Source organism: Lutjanus erythropterus, chromosome 7 (genome assembly GCF_056507025.1).
Source record: "Lutjanus erythropterus isolate fLutEry1 chromosome 7, fLutEry1.hap2, whole genome shotgun sequence".
Lineage (NCBI taxonomy): Eukaryota > Metazoa > Chordata > Actinopteri > Lutjaniformes > Lutjanidae > Lutjanus > Lutjanus erythropterus.
The window spans coordinates 13,705,067-13,729,740 of record NC_139323.1 but is presented as its reverse complement, the minus strand read 5'-3'; the positions used below and the strand labels follow the sequence as shown (position 1 = coordinate 13,729,740).

At 40.8% G+C, this 24,674-nt stretch overlaps 1 protein-coding gene across 3 annotated transcripts in view; it reads left to right on the top strand.

Moving 5' to 3' along the window:
- Positions 1–24,674, top strand: part of ralgps2 (Ral GEF with PH domain and SH3 binding motif 2) — a 98,397-nt gene that overhangs the window by 31,812 nt on the left and 41,911 nt on the right. For 2 of the 3 annotated variants that reach the window (XM_084722815.1, XM_084722813.1), the window contains exons 3-8: positions 1,419–1,549; positions 1,855–1,962; positions 2,794–2,844; positions 15,944–16,027; positions 21,796–21,885; positions 21,978–22,070. In XM_084722815.1, the coding sequence (XP_084578941.1) occupies positions 1,490–1,549; positions 1,855–1,962; positions 2,794–2,844; positions 15,944–16,027; positions 21,796–21,885; positions 21,978–22,070 (486 nt within the window). In that variant the 5' untranslated portion in view covers positions 1,419–1,489. The remainder of the gene's footprint in view (positions 1–1,418; positions 1,550–1,854; positions 1,963–2,793; positions 2,845–15,943; positions 16,028–21,795; positions 21,886–21,977; positions 22,071–24,674) is intronic. The other variant, XM_084722814.1, reaches the window with a different exon arrangement.

Genomic DNA, 24,674 nt, shown 5'->3' with positions numbered 1-24,674 from the left:
TGACCGATCCTTTGTGATGGAAAATATCACAGGTGTCAGGATGGTTTTTAGTCATTTAGAAAAGACAATAAAAACACATCTTGTGCAACATCCAGTAATTGATGCTCATGCTGAAAGTGGTTATTGATTATTTGATTCGTAGGAAAACAAATGTGACTGTGTTGAAAACTGATTTAATCATTAAAGTCATTTATCAAGGAAACAAACAAACAGTTGCCAGTGACAACTTTGAATACGTTTTGTGTTTTTGACATCTGGAAAAAGAGAGTAAGCAATTTTAAGAGTGGACTTGGGCTTTGGCTGTTTGTGTTGTGTATTTTTCATTCGCCTTCATACATTTGATACTTACAGTGGCGTGAATGACATAAGTTGCACGAGAAGTCAGGACGGTTGCAATTGCAACGCAATTTGAGATTTACATGGTACAATAACTGTGAAACTGTTTGGTATGAGCATTTTTTTAAGAACAATTAATCAATTAATTGATTGTTAATCTTGACAATAATCAATTAAGGAAAGTGCTTACAGTTTGCAACCCTCGGACAGACTGAGGAACAAAAACTGCCATACTGGCGAGCTGACCTGTACAATTTTATTAAGTATTAAGTCTATTACCTGTGTCCCTTAATAAATTCAGAGGTTAGATTTAAAATGAGGCGGTTAAATTTAATATATTTCTCCTGGTTCTTATTAAAAATACATCATTAAAATTTATCAATAAGTTGATAACGACTGAAATAAAACTTTATTATAATAACTTTATTATTTTAACTTTATTATAAAAAATCTATTGTGATTCATTTTTCAGTGATATCGGCCCTCTAGCAGCCAGCTTGTGCTCCTCTGAAAATGTTATTGGCAGTTTAAATCTAATGAGAGTGTCTGTTCTGGTAGCTATTTGACACAAATAAAAGAAAACAATTTTTTTTCCTGCGTTTAGTCTGGTCTGTGGAGTCAGTGAGTGGCAGTGGGTCACAGTCTAGTGTCGGGTGTAAGCTGTTTAGTGTTGTGGCTCCAACTGACAGCTGCTTTCTCCAAACCCCTTTCACAGAAGATCTCTTCCTAATGCTTGGCCTAAGCTCCTTCTGTCCTGTCCTGTCCTCTCTCATGTGTCGTAAATGACAGGATGTGAAAGCGCACGTCCGTATAGGTTTCAAAGGCCCACTGAACCTGTCAACACTTTCACTGCCATCTCAAATTCAGTCAGAACTCATTTTCTTTGGCTGACTTCAGTTCAGTAGTTGACTTAAGTATCCTGTAATGATGAGGTGAACCTGAAGTAACACATCTCAGCCAGTAGGTGGTGCTGCTGCTACAAACTGAGTGATCTGCCTTCTGTGTTTGCGGGTGATAATAATGTCCAAGATGTGGGGTAAAATGTACTCACTGTGGCATGTTGTCTGTGTGTTTGTGTTCAGAGGGCCGGACGGGCTTTGCTGCAGCTGAGGATGATGAATGGTCTCCTGCGCTAGAGACAGATGGTGTGGGAATGATGGACCTCCCTAATGGTCAATCAGGCATCTCCACCACCGCTGCAACAGTCTCTGAGGTGAGGCCATACCCACTCACTACACCTTCAGCCACTCTTTTTTTTTTAAAAGTTCATCTTGTTTTCTGACTTTTTACGCACCAAAGAGCTAATTGATTAACCAGGAAAATTATCAACAGATTAATTAATATTGAAAATATTTGTTAGTTGCAGCTTTAATATTCTGTCAACACATTTTCTGTGTCCTTATTTAAGCCTCTCAAACCTTACCTCACTTCTCTCCTCCACTTTATACTCTTGTTTTTATCACCACCAACATCGTTCCTATTACCTTTTTAATTTGACTGTGTGTGTTTGTCTTGTAGAAGAGCAGCAGCTCAGAATCTCTCAGTGATAAGGGTTCTTCAGACCTGAAGAAGAGTTTTGATGCCGTTGTGTTTGATGTGCTGAAGGTCACCCCTGAAGAATATGCAGTAAGAGAAGCTAAAGCGTTAAAGTGTCTCTGCGAGTCTGCCTGTCCTCGTCTGCTTAACCCGCATGTTTGAGTGTTTAAAAATGAAATGTTCACAAAGCACGAATGTGATGTGCTGACTTGAGGTAGGAGGAGATGGGATGATAGAGGAGGAAATGGGGTCAGAGTTTGGATCAGTAATAATTGATGATGTTTGGCAGTGCCAAGCAGCCGCTGATGGATTTCCCCTCAGGCTGCCACTGTCTGCACAAACTTTGCATGGCAGCTATGAACAAGCAGAAATCACATTTCTGTTGAATTTGCCTTACCTGGTTGTGATGAATAATTTTGCTTAGAATTTTCCGATAATAAATAACAAAAAACTTGTTTCTCTTCATCATATCTGTACTTTAATTTAATGCTGTAATGTTTATCACTTGGTCTGCCCCGTTCAACCACAAGAGGGCCTTCTTTATCTTCTTTTCCCCTCCAGTGTCTACATTTCACATCTCTCCACAGTATATCAAGGCATCAAAGGGTGCAGTCAGTAAGAGAACACTGTCATGCCCAACGACTTGAGATGACATAGCCCCTTTAGAAAAATCTTTGTTGTAATTATTAAGCTATTAAGTTTATTGATCTTAGATTTGTCCATTTCTGATTTTTTTTCAGTGTATAATCATGCACGTTAGCGAAATAGACCAAATTAAAAGAAACTAAAATGTAGGTCCTCTGTGGTATCAAGATGTTAGGGAGATTGTACAAAATTTTATTTGTTTATTCTTTGGTTGTTTTTCTTCTTTGTCATCCGAGCACGGCACGTCTAACATCTGTTGTGTTTCGACTCCTCCAGGGCCAGATTACGCTCATGGATGCTCCTGTGTTCAAAGCCATCCAGCCAGAGGTGAGTTGCTTTCACATCAGTGGAGAGACGAGAGGTGTTGACGGCTTCATTTAGATATCGTTTTTGACATAGAGTGTGAGAAATCAAGCAGGACCATTGAGTTAGTTACCACTTTCAAAACGCATTTCATGCTTGGGGAGTGGCAGTCTGAAAAATGCTCCCCCTCATTTGAAATTATGCAAAGAGACCGCACACAAAAGGGAAAGACACTGTGGAATATTTACAAGAACCCAGAGTTGACTCTCTCCATCTGTTGTCATTCTCCTTCCATCTAGTGGCTCTATTCTTTATTGTAAATTTTCCATGCCGTCCCTGTCCCTGTACCACGCTGTGCTGTGAGCAGCTGTGATCAGAGCTCCCACACAGAGCCACATATTATAGCTGTGCAGATAAAGGGCATCTGTGTCTCAAGCAGTCTTACACACCTTGTCCGCTGCCTCGTGATTTTTCTCTCTGTTGGATTGTTAGGCCCGTCTTGACAGCAGTCGTGGATAACCTGTGTTTAAGGTTGGCCGCTGCGGCCTTATAAAAGCAACATACAGACCACAGCACAGTGTGGTGTGGTACAGTCTGCCTCCTACTATTGCATATGTGCAGCACTTGTCTCAGTTTTGGCTAACAGCACGCACAGACACACGCACGAACACACACACACACACACACACACACACACACACACACACACACACACACACACACACACTCACTCCTCTGGCATGATTCCTAGACCTCTGTTTTGATTTGATTTAAATAACGATTGTGTAGCATGACCTTTTTGATTCTTGTAAAGAGTTTGTTGTGTCTGAGTAATGGAAAAGACTAAATATTAAAGTGTTTAAGTAGTTTTCATCAGGTTTCCCCTCCGGAATGTTGCCGTTTCTTCACTCAGAGGGAAGTCATTAACATCGTGTTGACGCCAGCCCCATTGTCTTACACACACGATATGTCAATTTTGTTGCTAGGTTCACCCACATTAGTAACACACAACAGTAACAAAAAATTTGAAAAAAAGTTTGATGATGTCATAAAGTAGTATGGGATTATGGGAGTTGTTATCTTCACTTTTAAACACCCACCATATTCGGTGAAAAACTATTTGACATGACTCAGACAGAAATAACGTTCATGGCGGAGGTGATATTAAAGTTTTATTCACGTTATATTTAGTCATGTATGTCAGCTTTGTTCCTCACTTATCCCATATTTCCCCTGAAATTATAGCAACTAGTTAGCAATGGCAATCACCATTGCTGTATTACCTACAGTAGATTGCAATCAACATGCTCCTAGTTTGAAGAAGTGGAGAGGAGCACCATCATGGAAGCTAAGGAGTGTACAGCTGTGGGCAGGGTCAACAACAAAAGGTATATTAGCCACTTAAAAAAAGGTCCACCTTAAAAAAAACTACATCAGTTTGAGTATATATTCTCACTGCTTTACTTTGCCATCAGAGACCCTTTTCTGACTGGAAACCGACCCAAGTCCCATGGGAAAATCAGTAATTTTGCCTCGCAGTGCAGATGTATTGCTGGTCTACCACTTCCTCAATCTGTTAGTTTGTTTGTGTTACTGTGTGACTTCGGTGAATTTGAACAAATATTTTAAAACCCCAAAATACATAATAACACAAATAAACTAAGGGATCGAGGCAGTGGCAGACCAGCAGCTCTCGTATTTTGTGAATTACTGATTTCGCCCACGGAGTTGGGTTGTTGAGGAGAGAGTAATAATTGGCTTATATAACTGTGGTTTCCCGTCGTAAAAGACTGTCTCACAGCAAAGTAAAGCAGTGAGGATATTCTTGATATAGCGTACTGGTGGTCCTTTTTTAAGTGTTGCTGTTGGTCCCATGCTGGTGCTCCTCTCTGCCTCTCTAAACTGGGGACATCACAACTGCCATCCACTATAGCTAATACGCTGACTATCAATAAGAACCTCATGCGACCTCACTTCAAATAATCTAAACTATCCCTTTAACTGCATGGGGCCAAATTTGCTCATAGGAGACTGAAAGGTTTATAAATAAAAAACATGCTCCTGGGCTTGGTCTGGTCTGCCTGACTGACTGACCGACTGAGTGGGTTTTATAAGCTTAATGAAAATGTGTCCCTGCAGTCCAATGGAGCAATTTGGCAAAGGATCGGGTGCACAGGGGATGTGGTCCCACCTTTTGCTTTAAGATGGTGAGATATTTTTTTTTTCTCTTGAGAGACCTGCACTTGAAATAAAGAGAGTTTGGGGTGGGAGTGGGGGGCTGACAGGAGATGAAGGCTGCAGTCTGGAGGGAGAGAGGGAGCAGAGTGAACAGTGTGCAGAGTGACCCAGCAGCATCCTGGCAGGGACAGAGTGGACTAGAGAGGCATTTTCCTGCTCTCACTGTGCTTTTGTGTCCAAAACCTGGCTGAAAAAAAATTGGCCAAAAAAAAAACAAAAAAACGCTACACTGGTATGACTGAACTAAAACTCAACTAGAGTTTCCACTGCTGTCAGTCTCCTCGCCCTCCTCACAGACACATGATGGAGAAAGCAGGTGCGTGCGTGTGTGTGCGTGTGTGTGTGCGTGCGTGCCTGCTGTTTCACTCGGCCCACTGCCTGAATAGGAAAATATTAAATAACTTGAGTTGTGCAATAATGTTTTTACTGATGTACAGCCCATTTAGCCTTTGAGCACCCTTTAAATGCCATGTTACAACATTTAAATCTACATGTACACAAATCTCTAGCTAAGTAGGACTGACTGATACATAGGGAACAGTAATGTACATAATTGTGGTTCAAGTAGTAGTAGTAGTAGGTGCTTTTTTTGCTTTTATTTATAAAGTAAATGGTGATTGCACAGTGAAATGACAGAAGAATAATGATGTTAATAATGTTCATATCGGTTCCCTATGAGCCTTGCTTTCATCTGTCTGGCATCAAACACGATTTTCCCAGGAAATTTACTCCCGTCTCCTCCCTGAAGCCAACTGCTGCTGTAATTACTTAGTTGTTTGAAGCTGTAGGCTAACGTTACTCCAATGTTATTACAGTGCAATGCACATAATTACAATAGCTTTCAATGTACCTCTTCAGTGCTTTGTTCTCTCATATTTCAAAAGTGGTGTTAATAATTTCTCCGTGGAGCTACGCTCTGAGGAAATGGAAGGCAATCCGGTGTTGTTTACAGGTTTTGTCTTTGTGACAGCAGCACAAACAATAATACCACTTGGAAACGCTAGGGGGAGACTTGAAAAGTTCTCTGTTTCCACTTCACAGGGTGTTTTAATTTAGAACAAATATTTTCATTTTCGAGAGTGGAAAAAAGGCAGAGTGTGTTAGTTTCCATGATGTGATATGTCAAACTTCGATTGGATATGATATCTTTAGAAGAAATTCATGCATTACTGAACTTGGACAGGTTCTTCACAAGGTTTCAACTTAACATATTTTGACTTTCTGCATAATAACAAACAAAAGACGAATCAAATTTTCCACTAAATTGGTTCCAAGTGTTGCTGGTCTGCGGTTGTACTGATTGTAAAATGATTTCATGCTCTCTGAGTGCCATGACAACAGAGTTATCTTAGGTCAACTGAGCTTGCCCTTTAGTCTTATTACTACAAAGTGCAAATAGAGATGTTCTGATGCTATTTTTTTCTTCCCCTCCTTTCCGCAATACCCGAAATATGCTAACTGGCCAATACCGAGTACCAATCTGATACCGGTGTATTTAATTAAAGAAATAACAATTAGCAGCTGTATGCTGCTAACCTTGTGTGGATGTAATATGATTGCTATCATTGTTGTCTGGTCTAGCTCAAGTTAAAGAAATGAACAAATACATAGAACAGAACTTTGCCCTGACTCGGTGCAGATGTTGTCTTTTTCAAGGCGTAATGTTCTGTATCAGCAGTCTGTCATATTTGAGCTGCTCTGATGTTACCATTTTTGCAGTTCCTCCAAAGCTGCAGTAATTTCCATATTAACTGCTGAAATGACCATAAACTAGCTATGATTTGGCATGTTGGTGTCTACATTTTAAGATTTTATTTTTCCCCTCTCCATAAACACATCATAACTGTCTTAATATAATATGAATGTGAGTGTGAGAGAGTGTGTGAGAATGCCATAGAGGGATACTCTTGCACGCTCTTGTTTATAACATTTTTACATGTGTATATGAGGCATAAACAGACATTCTGGCATGAGGTGGAAAAATTGCCCCAGACAGGACCGCAGTAGAACAGAGGATCTCATTAACTCATGTGTTCCAATGCTGACATGGAGCAGATGTATGGAGAGCAGCCTGCAAGGTCTCGCCAAGCCCTTTGGATGAGGAAGAAAAGATAACTGTCACAATAGCAATAAAAGATTACATGGCAACTGTGTGGCTGGAGACACCGAAAACAGTGTGAGGAGATGGTATAAAGCTCTGGCCAGCACCTCTGGGAAGGAAGCGCAGTTCACTGTCCTCTTTTATTTCCAGCTCAAACTAACTGGAGAGGCAAGTATTTCTAAATAGCTCTTTGATACTGGCAAGGCCTCAAGAGAGTTAGATTTGTAAGCTCAGAGCTGAATGCATGCTACTCTGCCACAAAATATAAACACATCTGCTTTTGATGATATGCAAGTGACAGCTCATAAGACATTGCCATGTGTGGGCTTTGCTGAAATTTACTTCCTACACGTATCAGAACCTAGTCAGCACAATACTGCTGGACAGAGTACAAAAAGATGGCAGAGAAACTGACTGAGTTGTTGATCAGAACATCGTCAGAGTCTTGTGTTCTGATTGAAGCCCGGGTATAATTTAGGGATGCAACCGATATGAATATCAGTAATGGGGTCCAATACTGACATAAGGCATTCATTGGATATCTGACTTGCAATACTAATTCGCTTTCAGATCTAATGCAATGTGCTTGACTAGTGTTTTCTATCATGGGCATCATGAATGTCACGGGCCAGAAGCCTACAGTGCCTCACATTACATTACACAAACTACACAAACTTTCCAGACTGCCGTTTCAGCCTCATGTAATTTTACTACGACAACAACTACTATGACTAATAATAATAATAATCATCATAATCATCATAAATAATCATAAGGCACGGAATTGCATCTGAAACAAAGTGGGCCGGTACATCTCTAGTATAATTGATGAGAACACCAGGCATTTTTTCCCCCCTTTTTTTAACGGTAAAATAATCTGTAGCACAGAGCAGACTGATGTTTAATCTACGACCCTCAGATGAATTGCTGATATGTTCTTTGGCTGTTTGCGTGCAACGTGAAATGCCATTAAAATGACAAGATGGATTGTAGAGAAGAGGAGGGGAAGGGATGCAAGGGACTTGTAGTTAAATCTTTTTCTCTCATCTAAATTTATGAGGCAGTGATTACTAATGGGTTGTAGCAGCCGCTGGTTCTGTTTATGTAGAGTGAAGCAGATTGGATAGCTCACTATAGCATGGATAGATCAGCTGAGAGAGAGAAATGTAGATAGTAAAGACGTGTGTAAGTGAAATCAAAAGGATTGTAGGTGGAAAAAAGAGGACATTTTCTCCCTCCTTCTCTCTGTTTTTCTGTCTCAGTGGGCCATTTGTAATTTCATAATCAGACGTGTGGCTGATGATCCACAGCTGGATGTTTATGAAATAGAGACTGAGAGGAAAAGAGAGATTGAGTGATGTAGAGGGACTTGAGAGGGGCTTGAGGGGGAGAGCCTTTGCTTAGCCTTCACCGCCTTTGTTTTTAACACACAGTCATGACAACAGCCAAGTGAGTAATTTAGTGGCTTTGGCCAGAAAGCTTTGCTTTAGCTCGCAGGGAATAGCTATCAGATTGCATTTTACGTACCACGGAGAAGTATGTCAGTCCCTCACGTGTCTGAGCACCCGGTGCCGAAATCCTCTGAACAGATTGAAGGGCTCATGTGAGACGATGATGACTTGTAGTTAGAGGCAGGTAACATTTCTCATACTCAGGACTGTCTTGTTTGCAGGCTTAATGTTTTCCAGCATTGATTGTGAAATAAAAAAAAACATTTATGCAAACATTGTGTTTTCTGTCATTTAGTCTCAGCTCTAAGTGAGATGCACACAAGCTCTTTGTAGAGCCCTGTAGTCTGCACATGGTGTTTTCCTGGTTAAGGGTTTGGACCATAATTGCTCCACAACAAACACAGAAGGGAATCCCACCCACACTACAGCCTGTCAGCATAATGGTCAATACACATTTATCTTGGTGAAAGGTGACGAAAATATTTTTGGACTAGAGACAGAAAATCCACGATGACAAGTTTTCCCTCGTCAAAGGGGAGTACTTTTTTAAACCTGCCGGTGGAAAAATTTCAGAATCTGTCATTGGAAGACTGCAGCAAAAACACATTCAATGACCCATCTATATTTATATTTGTGGTTGTTTTCTTTTGGATTATAGCCATAATTATCAGAGGTGTGGACTGGAGTCACAGGACTTGAATCTCACAAATGTGATTAAATTAGACTTGACTTGATTTAAAATCAAAAAAGACCAGTGACTCTTAACTTCGCTTGGACTGGAGTCTTTTGACTTGAAGAAACCCAACGAGTAAAAAGTATGCCAAGATTCAATTAATTTCCTGGATTAGCTAATGGTAAGACCATTAATTTCCAGCAAATTGACACTTTCCCCAACTCCACTTTGTTTTAATCTGGTAGCGTCCAGTCAAGTTGCAGGAGAAAACAATGAACTAATGTTACGTTATGTTACTGAACTCCAGATGGGAAAAAATGAGACCAAAAATAATTTTCTTTGTGTACAAAAACTATGTGGTGGTTAGTACAAATTGAATTGCAGTATGTAAATGTGCAGATTGAAAATTACAGATGAAGACAACTTCCAACTTTGCTTTGACATTTGAAGTCACACAAGGAACATAAAGTTGAGGCACTGTTGTAAAATGGCATTAAATTTGGTGAAGAGCGTTTTATGACTTGTTTTGGACTTGACTTGAAGTTTAGGACTTAAGACTTCATGGTGGTATAGAGATAAATGTTCATGGGAGCCTCATCATGTTTGGATGTGTGTTCTTTTGTAAACTTTTTGTAAGACTTGACCCCTACAGTGAGGGGATCCAGTGGCTCTGTAATGCTGTGGGCATATTTTGCTGGCACACTCTGGATCTACTTGACCTCTTAGATTGAAGGGTCACTGCAAATCACTACAAAGTTGTTCTGGGTGATCACCTTTATCCTATTATGATGAAACATTTTTGTCTTGATGGACGTGGTCTCCTCCAGGATGACTGTGCCCATCTATAGGGCAAATGGTCTCGCTGAATGGGCTGAAAGTGTGAAAATGATGTGAATCATATGCTATGACCTTTGCAGTCACCAGGTCTCAACCCAAATTAATACTTATGGGAGTTTTTGGATTGATGTGTGATTGATGTGATGAGTTCCAGACATTTGTAGAATCGATGTCAAGGTGCTTTGAAGCTGTTCTTGTGGCATTTGGTGGCCTTCACCTTACTAGGACATTTTTGTTTGTTTTATTTCCTTTAATTTGTCACCCATCTGTAACTTGACACTGCCTTGAATGCAAAGGCTAATGACTTGCAGAACAATGACTTGGTCCCAACTCTGTAAATGATTATAATAATATCATCTTTAGCAAATCCACAATGCAGTCTTCATGGAGGAACATGCCTTGTCTGGTTATACTAGCCAGGACAAATGGCCTGTACTACAATAAGAATCTCACAGACTACATGTACTAAAAAAGCTCCTGGAAAAGTAATTCTTTCCATGGTGTGCACAGCAAGGTAATGGAGGCTGCTGCTGACTTGTAGGTCCCTGACGGAGTCTATAGTTTGGAGCTGTCTGACTGAGACAGCAATGCATTTTACTACCTTCTTTTCCTTTTTTCCTTTGCTCCTTTTGTTTTCTTTTTTGTTCTGCTCCTCTTCTCTTTCTTTTTTTTTAACATTTAAATCTATAAACCAGTGGCACCATGAATTTGACATAACCAGACATTCAGTTTAGATTTCCTCTGTCTCACAAGCTGAAGTACAGATCAGCAACAGACACAACTGTGCAGGTTTTTCATTGCACTCATCCTCCTCTGTATATCTCCACCATCTCCTCTCTCCTTGTAAGGAATCTCCCCTCTCAATCTCCCTTCCTCCCCTCCTCATCTTCCTTCTTTTTCCACCCTGTTCTTCATCTTTATCAGACCTTCCTGTTTTGGCCTGTGGCCTTCCCCTAATATTCCCTGGGATCCCGACGCTTTCAGTTTTCCATTTACAGTGCTGACAAAAACAAAGTGGACTTCTTGCTGAGTTATCTCACATGAGGTCATCACAAACCTGGGTGAATAGATAATGAGATCTAGAAATGGCCATTCGAAGGTAAAGATTACAGATGTTTTGGGTGAGGTAACGTTTCGATGTAGTTGATATTCAGCTAAGAATCTTATTTCTGTTAATATCTTTGGTTGGATCTATGAAAATGCTCCTATTTGTTAACGGTTGCAACTTGTAGGCTAATTAAATGTTCAGCCAGAGTTGACGTCAGTTTTCCTTGACAGGCCTCATGTTAGCTATACATACCCAACAGTGCTGATACGGCCAGCTCCTCGCCTCCCGTAGGACTGTGCTTTAATGAAACTGCTGCTCAGCCAGACCAGAATGTGGAAATGACAGGCTGTCTGTGGTTTGGCGGAGCAGGATTTCTTTTTTTTTTTTTTTTTTACTGCATGCTTTTACTGCAGCATTTATAACCTTCTCCTTACCAGAGCTGCCTCATCAAAGCCTTTCTCCAAAGTCTCAACTGTTGTCAGATTTTTTTTCCCCCTGCAGTTTGTAATGGGAAATTAGTGTGTGAAACGAGACTATAAATGCACAAGAAAAATAAAGGAAATGAAATCCTATTAGTTTCTGAAGAGGCTATGGATCAGTTCCCCACTTTTTCCCCATACTGTACTAGAAAAAAAAAAAAGATACTCAATAGAAGTTATGTATTTGCGAAGTCTCAAGTCTTAATCTTAAAGTCTCAAGCAAGTCCCAAATAACTGTGGTCAGAATCGAGCAAGCTGTTATAAGTCAAGTCATCGCTCAAGTGAGTCACAAGGCAGAAAAACTGATTATCACACCCAAGCTCCACACTTAAATCAGTTAAAATACTGTGAATTATGTTCAAGATTAACGAAAACTGTTGCAGCCTGCCTTATAGGCCTAAAGCTTACTGTTGTTTGACATTTTCGTAATCAGTAATTGCATCACGAGAGTTGCACACTGGAGCAACTTACCACTACTTAGTGCTTATTAGTTACTTCTCCTATAATCAAATAAAGCCAAGTCTTATATAGCTTAAACTTAATGTTAAGCTGTTAGCCAATGTTTGATCAACAAATAAGTTTCCTAAAAAGACACATTCACATAACTTTCTTTGTGAGTTTTGTAGTCAAAGATGATTTTTTTTTCACTGATTTTTGAACTGTCCTCCATGACAACTGCCATGTGCCACCTGCTGCATCCTAAAAGGTTGCCAGGTTTGTACACATTGTACTAAAAATCACCGAATCAAAACAAAATGGAACTTCTCATCTAGAAAAATGCAAATATTTAATAAAAATATCCAAGACCAGACCAGACCAGACCAGACCAGTTCATCTGTCTCAAGTCATGAGTACCAGGTCAAGTCTTGTCAGTGTCAGTCAAGCAAGTCTCTCCTCAGATTTGTGACGTAAGCCCCCTATAAGCCAAATTTTATGCAGGACAGTAAAGACTGAACTGAGGCCTTGAATGGGCACTTAGTTCTTTTCTTTTTTATAGCTTTGGTACTTTTGTCACTATAATTAACAGATATTATAATGCATTACACATGTGGTATTGAAAAAGTATTGAAGTGTCAATATTTTTGACAATCTTACTACACAACACCTGAATAACAAAAGAGCCTAAATGACTTAAAGCCTCACCTTTTAGCTGTAGCTTGACGGACAGATGGATGGATGGTAAGATTAGAGGCCAAGGTGGTCCAGTATTTGATGGTGAGTTTAGGTTGTTGAAATGTTGTGGTCTTAGTTCACGAGGGAGATGTGGGACTGTCTGCATGCCTCTTCTTGGGTGCACTGCCTACCTGGGTGGTCAGGTGGTGGTCCGTGCTGCGAGACACACAAACACACCCACTTCCCGCCCACTAGCTGTGGAACGTCTTTGTTTAACAACCATCACAAAAGTTGTGTGGAAGTTGGAGAGGAAAATGATTGACACGATGGCAGGAAGGAGGGGAGCGCTTATTTGAAAAGGACAGATGTCAAATAAACAATGTGCTCTGCTTGTGAGACGGGCTAATGCCTGCTCCAGCCTGTGACGGGGGACAACACGCTCCAACTGTTAGGAAGCCCCATATAGGCTTGTAAAACTTGTGGGAAGATACTGTTAGGTCTGCTACAGTGTTGTTTTTTTTTAGTCTTAACATTATACCTTCATCTTCTCTCCCCTGTCCTCCTTTTTCCTTTCCTTGTATCCTCATCCTGACTCAGGAAACACTGGCCCCAAGGCATCACCTCGCCCACGCATGAATGTCTGCTTTTAACATCTGTATTTGATATGTTGTATCTTTACCCCCGCTGGCTGCCTCTAATGACTCTGAGACTCTCCCCTGACTGAGCATGACTTCTTTGGAAGTGCGTTGTCCTGATGTGGTCCAGGTCGGGGAGTTGTGAGCAGTTTTGTAGACGTTGTTGCTTCCAGACAGTCAGTCTCACAGGGGGGTATTGTGTGTGTATGTGTATGTGTGGGGGGAGGCTGCAGCCTGATTCAGCTGTTCATATTGTATCCCAAGTCGGCTGGGCTGGCAGGGATTAGGAGGAGAGCTTGCACAACATTTTTCCTACTGTTACGTCAGTGTCCCTGGCCTCTGGACAACCTGCGGGGGCCAAAGGAGGGTCTGGGTTCCCCTTGCCGTGTCTGTGTGGTCTCCGTCTTTACCTCATCACTGAGGTCAGTGACCAAGGACAAACTGAGTCCAGCCTGGTACTCCGAAAGACGTGACTATTTGTGTGTTGTTGAAAATTTTCTGTGTTCAAGTTCCAAAATCACCGCCCTTCCTTTTAATAAGTGTGTAATGAATTACTCTCAGCACTGCTGCTTCCACAGCTGCTGCTGCTTTGTAAGAGTATTAGTAAAAGTATGGGAATTATAAATTAAAAGGAGAATCAAAAAGAAAAGAATAAATGACCATCGCAATTCCTGGATACATGGCTTTAAGCCATGTCCCAACATTACAGCACCGATTTGAGTTCTTACGTGAAGCTTTGCAGCTTTCCTCTGTTTTTGTCATAGTCTCTGTCAAATATACACCTGGAGGAGATCATGCGGTTGCTTGCATGTGTGCATGACGAATGGACCTTGTCCGCAGCTAATCTCAGTGTAATTTTTCTGATCAGTGTAAATTTTGATGCACATCCATGACTGTGAAAGACATCTGTGATTCACAGATTTTGAAAAAAAAAAAACTTTTTTATTCCTCCATGCTGGCGACAGATGTGGCCAGATGCATTATGTTTTGGGATCATTCCATTCATGTGAACTCAGGTGTTCAAGTGTCTCAAGAACACCTTGAGGAAATTTCTTCAAAAAAAAAAGACCACTTGGACTCAAAGATTTTGGTGGTCAGTGGTCACTGTAACCTCGCGTCCATCCCACTTACATGAACATGATATCCCAGGAACGCTTTCTTCAAATTTGGTATAGTTATCCACATGAACCCAAGGATGCACTGCTTAGATATTGGTGGTCAAAGCTTAAAGGTCATTGTGACCTCATGTCAGTACCATTCTTGTGAACGCCTCATTTCAAGAACACCTTGTCCACGTGTTTGAGAGGTCACTGTGACCATGCAAGAATTCATATGCTTATTATGACTGAAATATTGGGGATTGTGTAGGGGTTAATTGAAATATTCTTTGCGAGTTGCCTAGCAGAGGTCTGCACTCTGTTGTGTGCACTGTTCTAGTTGTAAATTCAATAGCTTCAGCTTTTGAGACAGTTTGCAAATAAAATTATTTGTAAGACATGAGATTTGTTCTCAGTAATTTGGGATAGACATTTGCCATTTTTATTATGGGTCTGTACAGTTTAAAAAGTACAAAAAGTAGAGTCTTGTACTTTGAAGTTTTGATTGTTTACATTCTCACCAACATGCATTTCTCAGCAACATGCATTGTTCTGCCTCTAAGGTCGAACAGACTTTCATAAATGCATCTCCTACCACATGAAACATTTACAAAGCCTTTTTAGAATGTTTTTAAATCAACATTGTTTATCTGCTTGTGGTTTATGTGCTCTTTTCTTTTAATGTGGCATTTTTATTCTTTGCACTGCATTCCTGCCACCACCTTTACCCCTCTCTGTAGCTGTGCTCATGGCACACATGTGCCTCTTTGGCTTTGCTGCCTTGTATTTAGCAGTGGGTGTTCGTAAGCATAATTAGTCATCAAACGGTATTAGTTACACTTGTGGTTTTCCTGCTGCAACAGAAAAGTCCACTGTGAGAAAGGTCTACTGGTAGATGAACAGAAAAAAACTATTGTGGGATTCTTTCATCACAACATTATTTTGTACTGCCACTAGTCAACGGTCGTTCCAATCGGTATCAGGAAGGAAAAGATGGTATCAGAACATCTACATCAAAAACTACAACAACATGTACCTTTAAGCAATTAATCAGTTCATCAGAATGTTTTTGGTTTAATTGTTCTTCCACAAAACTAAACCTCAGCAGGAAACAGTGCATGGCTCAGTTGTCTAATAGCCACTGGAATAGTTTAAATCAGTAATGAGTCCTGAGCTTGATACTGAGGCAGAGTGTGTTCCTGCATAGTTATGTAGTCTGTTTGTTTTTGCAGTCATCCATTAATCTGTCTGAGCCTTTTACTGGATCTCATCCTCACCCTTTCTCTCTTTCTTCCTGCTCATCTGCTTTTCTCTCCTATCATATGCCGCTCTCTGCCTCCTCGAGTGAGCCCTGACTAGACTGTTAAGCACATTCAGTGAAATGCTTGCACATACAAAAATCTACTTTGGTTCAATATGTCTGATCTTGTTTTCTTTTTGTGCGTTTTCAGGAGCTGTCGAGCTGTGGCTGGAACAAGAAGGAGAAGCACAGCTCAGCTCCAAATGTTGTGGCCTTCACTCGCAGGTTCAACCAGGTGAGACACGCTCACAGTTTGCTCTTATGTCACACTCAGTGCTACATCATGTCTCCTCAGAAATGAGAGAGAAAACAGTCCCTCGTGCAGCGTTAAAGATTTATGAGTCTTGGTCATCTAGCAACGGAGAGATTGTAGCTCCTCTTTCCATCATGTCCTCTGCCTCTGTCCTCCAACCACTAAATCATCACCCCAGCTCTCCCAGAGGTGGCTGTTTTTGAAGCCCTGCTTGTCATGGCAGCGCCTAATAACCTCCTCCTCCCTGCTAGTCATATACGTCATAAATGTTCCCCAGGTGAGGCAGGTCAGCAGTAAAGCATTTTATTTTGTCCTTTTCTGGTCTTTGGTTTTGGCATTCATGAAGTTATTAATGTGTTTCAGCACGTGTAGGAACATTTCTAAATGTATGCAGGAGTTGCTCAAAGGGTGCCCTGTGAAATCATCAACAGGAAGTTGTGGGTAATGATGTAAGGGGCAGCCATGCCCTTTAATCCCCTTCCAGTGTTTTTGCCAGGCTCCTTTAAGACCCACTTTACTGTCCTTCTCCAGTATAAATATGAGATTATCTAACAGGAATGTGTTGCTGTGGAAACTTCTCCATGTATAGCCGATCGCAAACGGTGATTCAAGATGTTAGCAGCACACATTTCAGCTGCCGTGAGCCAAGAAAAATGAGCTTTTTGGATAATGGGACTTGGACTGGGAGGGCGGAGAGTCCCAGAAAGCTCCTTAGCATGAGCTGAAGCCATATTCTTCTTCCTTCAGTCCTTGTTTTGTTGGCACTATGCTCTGGGAGCCAATGGAGCAGAAGAGAGACGGCCAGTCTATTTAGCAGGCGGCAAGGAGAGAATAGTTCAAAACCCATTATCATCAGTGCACAGTAATCTGTTTTACTTGGTTTTGTGTTGAGGCAAATTAGCAACTTGCATACAGCAGGAAAAAAGAAAATATTTATACTATAAATCAAAACAGCTGCAATAAAGAATTAGTGTTGACTATAACCATATGGGAAAAAATCTATATTGTCACCAGAAGGGAATAGCTATAAAAGACTTACTTTGGCTATGTTTGCATACACACTAATTAACTAAAAACACCACTTCACCCTCCTAATGGTCAGTTACAAATGCACTCTCAGTCCAGTCCAGCAGTTCACTTCAGCTCACTTCAGTTCCAACAACCCAACACAGAAGGAAAAAAGACTCCTGTCACCATCCCCTGGCTCTGGTGGGTCAAACATGTTTGGACATGTCTAATAAAGCTGCCAGAGGGGGTGTCTGTGTTTCAGGTCATTTTCAGGTCATAGTGGTGTTTGACACCAAGATAGTGGGTACGCCTCCAGTATTTCAGGACAGAGAAAACTGCTCATTTTATCATGATTTTGAGACCTAATTTTATTTGCTCAGTGATTTTTCTTTCTTTTTTTAATCATTTGTTCACATGGACAAACAAGTTTATGCAAAGAAGCATCAGCAAGAAGCAAAAAGAGTAGAAGAGTGTGCATGGCAGCATGTGAATGGGAATTTTGCTAGAACATTCATTTACATAAGCCATGTAAAGAACTTTGTAGGAATATTGTCTTTTTTTGGAATAAAGGTGAAAAATCAGAATATTTTTACATGTAAATCTAGTAGGTTGTGTAGCTTTAACAGCTTTAAAAGCCAGACAATATGTCTTAACAGTGTTAAAACGTTACATTAAAGAAATCTTCGCATTATATTTTACCTGTATAACATCATTTTGCGGACAGATGACAAAGAACAAATGAGCATCAGCTTTTGTAAACACTTATAAGGTCATCATCACCATCTTATCCCAGCTCATTGATCGTGCAGTGGTTTCTGGGTCATTCCTAACACATTTCGTTAGGTCTGTAAATTAGATTGCTAACACTGAACACATTGGGGATCAGATCTCACCATCACCTCAAGTCTGTCAGTCAGCTGCAGTCCCCATCTTTGGCCAGATCTTCATCTCCATCCCAACGCTTCCTCCCATCAGGCCATTAAATGGGTTGATCCCCAGCTTGTGGCTGGATCTGTCTGCTTCCGCTTATTTATGATTATTGAAGCAGTGGGGCCCTTGCAGCTCTGTCTGGAGGCCTTGATATGCTCATAAACACAGCACCAAAGACATGATCTCGGCTTCAGGGCGTAATACGAGAAATGTAAAGACAGCGAGACTTTGGTGGATACCACGGTTGTGCAGACAAAGCTCCGAGTCTCACATACACACTCATGAATGCATTTATATAGAGCGCTGCCATGAGTGGCAGTGATCTCATCGCTGTGAAGTTTTGGAGGCCAAGGCTGATGCAGACACAGGCTCTGTAATGAACCCCAGTGGTATAACGATTTGGAGAGACATGCTTTGTCCAGATTGACCTCAGATATCAAGTTAGACCGCTGAGGAAACTAAATGTGAAGCTGCAGCATGTTTTGCTCCCAGATTGGAATCACATTTTACAGTCAATGGAAACTCCTGTCTACTGTAAACTTGATGTAGGAGGAAGATAAGACTTTTTTTTTTAATCTGGAGAGTTGGAACTCACTCAGGGCAAGAGAAGCCAGTTAGGCCTGAGTAATGTAGCTTATAAATCCTACAAATAATATCTCTATTTTCAGGCTATTCTGTGATATGCGGTATTTGTCTCAATAATAAACAACATAACTGCAAACTCTCAAATGGTGTCAAGTCAAGATGAGCTGATTTTATACAATATGATGCATTGTTGTAGACATATTAAGATTAGTTCAAATTAACGCAACCTTAAACATCTACAACAGAAAAATGCAACATAATGCAGGTGTATAATATTTACTTTAGTATGTTAAGAATGCAGAACTTTTATGCGAGTATTTCCAAGCTGGGATATCAGTATTTTTACTTAAGTAAGGACGTGAATCTGACCTTCTTCTACCTCTGGTTACCACAACTGTAGTAATTTTACATCAACAGGAACGTTTTATTTGTTTTCTGTGGCAGCAAACACATCACACAGCAGAAACTATTACACTACAACCTGAGCCACACACTTTATGACTAAATTACCCCTCAGCAGAGACCAACTTGAATATATTGAATATATTTGATAAATCGCCCAGTCTTAAAGCCAGTGGAAGTCAGGGTCCAACATCTATGTATCATCTGTCTGTTTTCATCACTCCCTCATCTTCTTTATGTAGTCTTTCTCATGAAACGGTGAAAATTAAGCACACATGGCCCTGTTTCCTGGAGATACACTACCTGCCTGGATTGAACTTAGTTTGATGTGTGTGTGAATCATGTGTTTATAAGAGAGGACACGGAGACAGAGAGTGTGTTGGATGAATTTATCTCTTCACTCCTCAGCTCCTCACCTCTTCCCCGAAACAAAAACAAGTCCTGGGGCTGTTTCCAGGAAAAAGCAGGCCAAGCCAGCTGTAGGTTAGAATTTGTGCACATCAACAATGTAGAAAAACACAGAGAAGTAGACAGAGCTAATTTACAGACACACACAAGAAGCACACCAAGTGGTTTGTGGCTAGAATGGAGGAATGGTGACCACAAAGTCGGGTAATCGAGCGTATCTCTGTCTAACAACAGAGAGGAATAGGTGTGGAGCAAAGGGAGCGTATATGGCTGCGTTTCCACCCACGGTACCTGGAACTTTTAGTCCCAGAACTATTTTTACAGCAACTAAAAGGTTCTTTCAGGCTGTTGCTGTCTGTGTTCCACTGCATGCCGAAGACCTGTGAAGGCTAAACAACAACAACAACCCCTATATGAAGCGACGGATCAATAAGGCCTGGACTTTGCACTTGGTCCATCCGTCGTATGCCAGATTTTAAAAAGTGGTGGCTCAAGTTCAGTGTCCGGTCAGACAAGTGGGTCAGAAACTTGCCTGAACTTAGTTTTTATTTGCCTCTGTACAAATGATTTTATTTATTAGAGGTTATCAAATAATGCCTTTGATAATCCATGTCACTGTGGTCCTGCATTCCCAGGTCAATCCCTGTTGAAGAGCAATTGCACTGGAGTATGCAGTGAGTGGTGGCATGTTGTTTGAAACCTTTTTCACTGTCATGCTCAGCTTCGTGATTACTTGAATTGTCTCAGCATTAATTTTTCGTAGAAGCACCTGTAATGCCCCGGAGGAGGGTCTGTCTGTAGCCCTCTGCTGCTGTTGGCTTTTAATATGACACTCGAGCGCTGTTTTTTTGGAAACATGACGTGACTTTGAAAACGTTCTGTTTTATCGACCTTCCATTTAAACTTGCAGCAAACTGCGCAATGCATAGTTGGAGTTTACTCTTAATGCCATCCATCTAGAACTGCAACAATTAATCAATTATTAAATTATCGCCAAATATTTTGATAGTCAATTAATTGGTTTGAGTAGTTTTTTAAGAAAGAAAGGCAAATTTGACTGTTTGTACTGTAGCTTCTTAAACATGAATAATTTCTGCTTTCTTTACTCCTTTAGGCCAGTAAACTGAATTTTTTTTTATCAACATTTTTCACCATTTTCTCACATTTTATAGGCAAGCAACTATTAGTTTATTAATTGAGAAAATATTGGCTGATTAGTTGGCTATGAAAATAACCGTTAATTACAGCCCTACACCCAACTAAACTGTTTCCAGGATAATTAAAATGCTCACTTGCACTTCAGCTCATGGACTTTGTTTTCTCACGAGTGTCTGATTGGTACTGTGCTGAGATGAGAAGGAAACGAGATGGTTCACTCCGTAGCTACTTCCATCATCAGCTCCTCGGAGCTATTTTATCACTTTCCAAATTGGGTAAATGAGTTGCTAGATTTACTAGCCTGAATTGGTGTTTCATTTGACCCAGACGAGTGGGCAATCCTTATTGATGATCACTGAATACGCTTAAATATACTCGATAACTTAAATTAGAACCTTGTTCATGCAGTCGAAACAAACCTCCTCCTTAGGCCCTGAGGAAAGATCCTGTGGTGGAAGCACAGCCTAATTCAGAAACTAAAAGAGATAAAAGTGTGTTTGTGTTAGATGGGATAGTAGAGATGGTCAGTCTGCCTGGGACGGTCTTATCAGAACACAATGTGCAGACAGCTGTGGGCTTTGAAAGCCCTCAGAGCCCTGCGGCGTTGAGACTAACTTCCCCTCCCATTACCTCCTCTCTTCCCTCACTCTTTTTCTTTTCCTCTTTCCATTCCTGCTCTCCCTAGAGCTTAAACACTGATTGATTCACTGACTTGTCTGTGTGTGTGTACGTGTAATCAGAACTTTGGCTTACCAGCGTTCCCCCTAAAGAGACAGATTTCCGACATCACTCTCGGTCTGGCCAAGTACTCTGAAGACACACACACACACACACACTGGGTTGACATATTAGGAGTTATGGTGTGTATCTGTTGTGTAATCAGTTGGAATCTGTTTGATTTTCCTCTGAAGCACTTGTTTTTCCTCAAGAGCTAATTTCTAATCGACTTTAATAGATCGTTCCCGTTAGCAGTCTCTCTCATGCTGCCCTGCTCTGCTTTATACTGGTTTTAGCCCAGAGCTGACATGGCCGTCTGCAGGGCTTGGCTCTGGACTCAAAGACTGGAGATTTAACAAGGCAGAACTCCCTGTCTTGCTTTGTACATACCTGAAATCGTCATTGTGCTTTGAAGAATGTAACATATGAAAGATAAATCTTTCTCTGCCATCATTTTTTGCAGTATCCGGGGTCTGTTTTCTATGAGTTTTTGAGTGTTGCCTGGTGCTGTAATCCCTATTCGTATGTTTTTTATTTTCTAGACGAGTTTCTGGGTGGTACGAGAGATCCTCCACGCACAGACGTTGAAGATCAGAGCTGAGGTGCTGAGTCTATACATACGCACTGCCAAGGTACACACATCCACACACAACACCGCATTGTTGTTCTATGTATGTTTGCATTGTGCACACAACTTAATTTATGCTCTATGTACTTCTCATAGAAACTGTGTGACATGAACAATCTCCATGCAGTCATGGCTGTGGTGTCAGCGTTACAAAGTGCTCCCATCTTCAGACTTACCAAAACATGGGCGGTGAGTACATTTACTCTCCTTTGAAGGCATTTCTGGTTTATTAGTGGACCGCTGTTGATAAATTGAGATGTCACGCAGACCTGTACCAAAACACTACACACATAAACAAAGGCTAATTAAAACTTGCAGTGACATGAAAAGATGAAAAGCAGAGTGCAGGAAAAATAAATAGAGAGGACTATTTGCAACATGCTGAAAACCTTAAATTCACCTCATTTCATGAGATATAAAGAGAATTTAACAAACACAAAAGTAAATCATTCCATTTTAAGAGAGATGGCAGTGTCCTAGTCCATTTCTTACTGCTGCAAATTTGTCCCGTACTGATATAAACAGCACCTTCATCCAGATATTAGCTGATTTTTAGTAGCGGGAATCATGGAATCATGAATTACCCTAACATCTGCATTTATAAACTGTTTAAGAACACAGCAATATTGAAATCACATCATTAAACATGATTATTCATTAATTTGAGAACATTATGTGTTCACTGGACTTTTTTAACACGATGAGTTTGAGCTTTATGATTGAGCTGAAAAACAAGAAATAAATTAAACAAATAATATGTTAAAAAAAAAAAACAGCAAAAAAACAAATAATAAAATTAATATTACCAACAATGTTTACGGTGTGTCATGTTACACAGCCAGCCAGCACCGCAGAATCAAAAGAGGCATGACACAATACAACAGTGCACCAGTCACCCTGTGATCCTGCTTGTTTATAATCACATACAGATCTGATAACTTCTTGGATTTATAACACAAAGCTTTTTTTTTTTACTTTCCTGGATTAACGGGCTATCACTTCCTCTGCTACAGAGACGTTAAAAAGATTGCCCTGTGACGCTGTCTGTGGGAAGATTTCTCTCCTCCTGCGTGTCTTTATGCTTCCTGTCTCTCTCTCTCATCTGTGCTGCCTGCCACAATATGAGTAATTACACTTCTTAGATGGTACGCGTTTTACTCTGTCAGTTGGCGACCCATTAACAACAGGTCTGTAACCCATTTTGTTTTGTGGCCTAAGTTTGGGAAATACTGCATTATTCAATTTTAGACCTAAATATGCAGGATATTATGCATCAGTTTCCATTTTAAAAACATGCGAGTCTCTGTTTCAGGGTTCTCACTGAAGAGATTACATAATGACATGATGATGCTCTGATGTAATGATGGAAATTTCTTATACTCGCGTCCGCAAAACCACAGGAGGGATTCTTTTAACCAGTCAGCAAATGCTGTTCCTGGCCAGCCCACCTGCCCCTCCTGAGACAGAAGGGCAGACACTCACACACACACACACACACACACACACACACACACACACACACACACACACACAGACTTGATCTTTTCAGGTATCATTAGCACTTTCTGCCAGTGTCACAACCTATAAAGTTTCTGTGTCAGCAGATCAGATTCACTCTGGTCTGATACTTTGCCACTGCTACTCCTTCAGCCCACAAGCTGACTACTCTGCAGTGCAGCCCTCCTGCAGGAGGAGACTTCTTATCTATAGCTATCACAGATGGACAAACAGACACACACAAGCATGCAAACAAACAAACAATCTGCATTCTTTTGTGCTCTGGTACTGGGACTCAGGCCCCTTTTCCATACACGTGCTGGCTTGGCTTGACTCGGTGCCTAAGCCCAGTATGGCAGGGATTTGAATCTCCATTACAGCAGGGCTACTCGTCTTTAACAGCAGCTGAAAGCGAACACGGAACAGTGACATGAAGCAGAGACCTGAAAGTGCAAAAGGCAGCACAGTCGAAACACTAAACTTCAAGCCACAGAGATTCGGTTAGAAGCTGCAAAAGTACTGAAAGCTGAACACAGACACTTGTAAAACCTGGCTCTCCTGCATACACGAGTTGAGTCTCGCTACACATGCTTGAGTGAGATAGGTGGGGTCGTCACAGTTTGGCTACAGTAGGTGAAAAGTCACTTGGAAGTGGGTCTGACTCACTTTGGCACTACTCCAGAGATGGCTCATCTCTGGTGCGACCCTGCACAGCTCGGAGTGTTTAAACTGGAAATGGAAATGCAAATCAGCACAACAGTGTTTGACTAAGTGTGGCCAAAAGCGTCGAGGGAAACGCTGTACATTTTTGATTGTCCAATTTATAAACACAAGCAACCAACTAAGTACAGATTTCATTCTGCACAACATAACTGCATTTTATTCTACCGTGTATTTTACTTATTTTGCAAATGTGTAACAGAAAAAGACTTTATTATTTGAACAGTAAATGGTTGAGTTGTTTGTACATTTGACTTATTTTTGTATAGTTTTGTCAAAGTGTGAAAATTTCAGATGTTCAAAAGAAAGGCTTCAAAACTGATGGTTTTTCTCTGATGGCCAATTAGCCAACAGAGTGAACACTGTATCAAATCTCACCCTGTGTTTCTCTGTGCCGTTTCTGTCTTCCTTTTTTTTTCTTTTGCTGTTACTATAGTTATAACCCTTTGGTGTATATCAGGTTTCACTCATTAGTAAGTGCAGCTGAGTGAAGGCCACTTAAATTAAGTCATTTGGTTTCGAGACCTCTTTTTTGTTTTCTCCTAGCCTGTATGTGTTGCTAAGTTAGCCAATTAG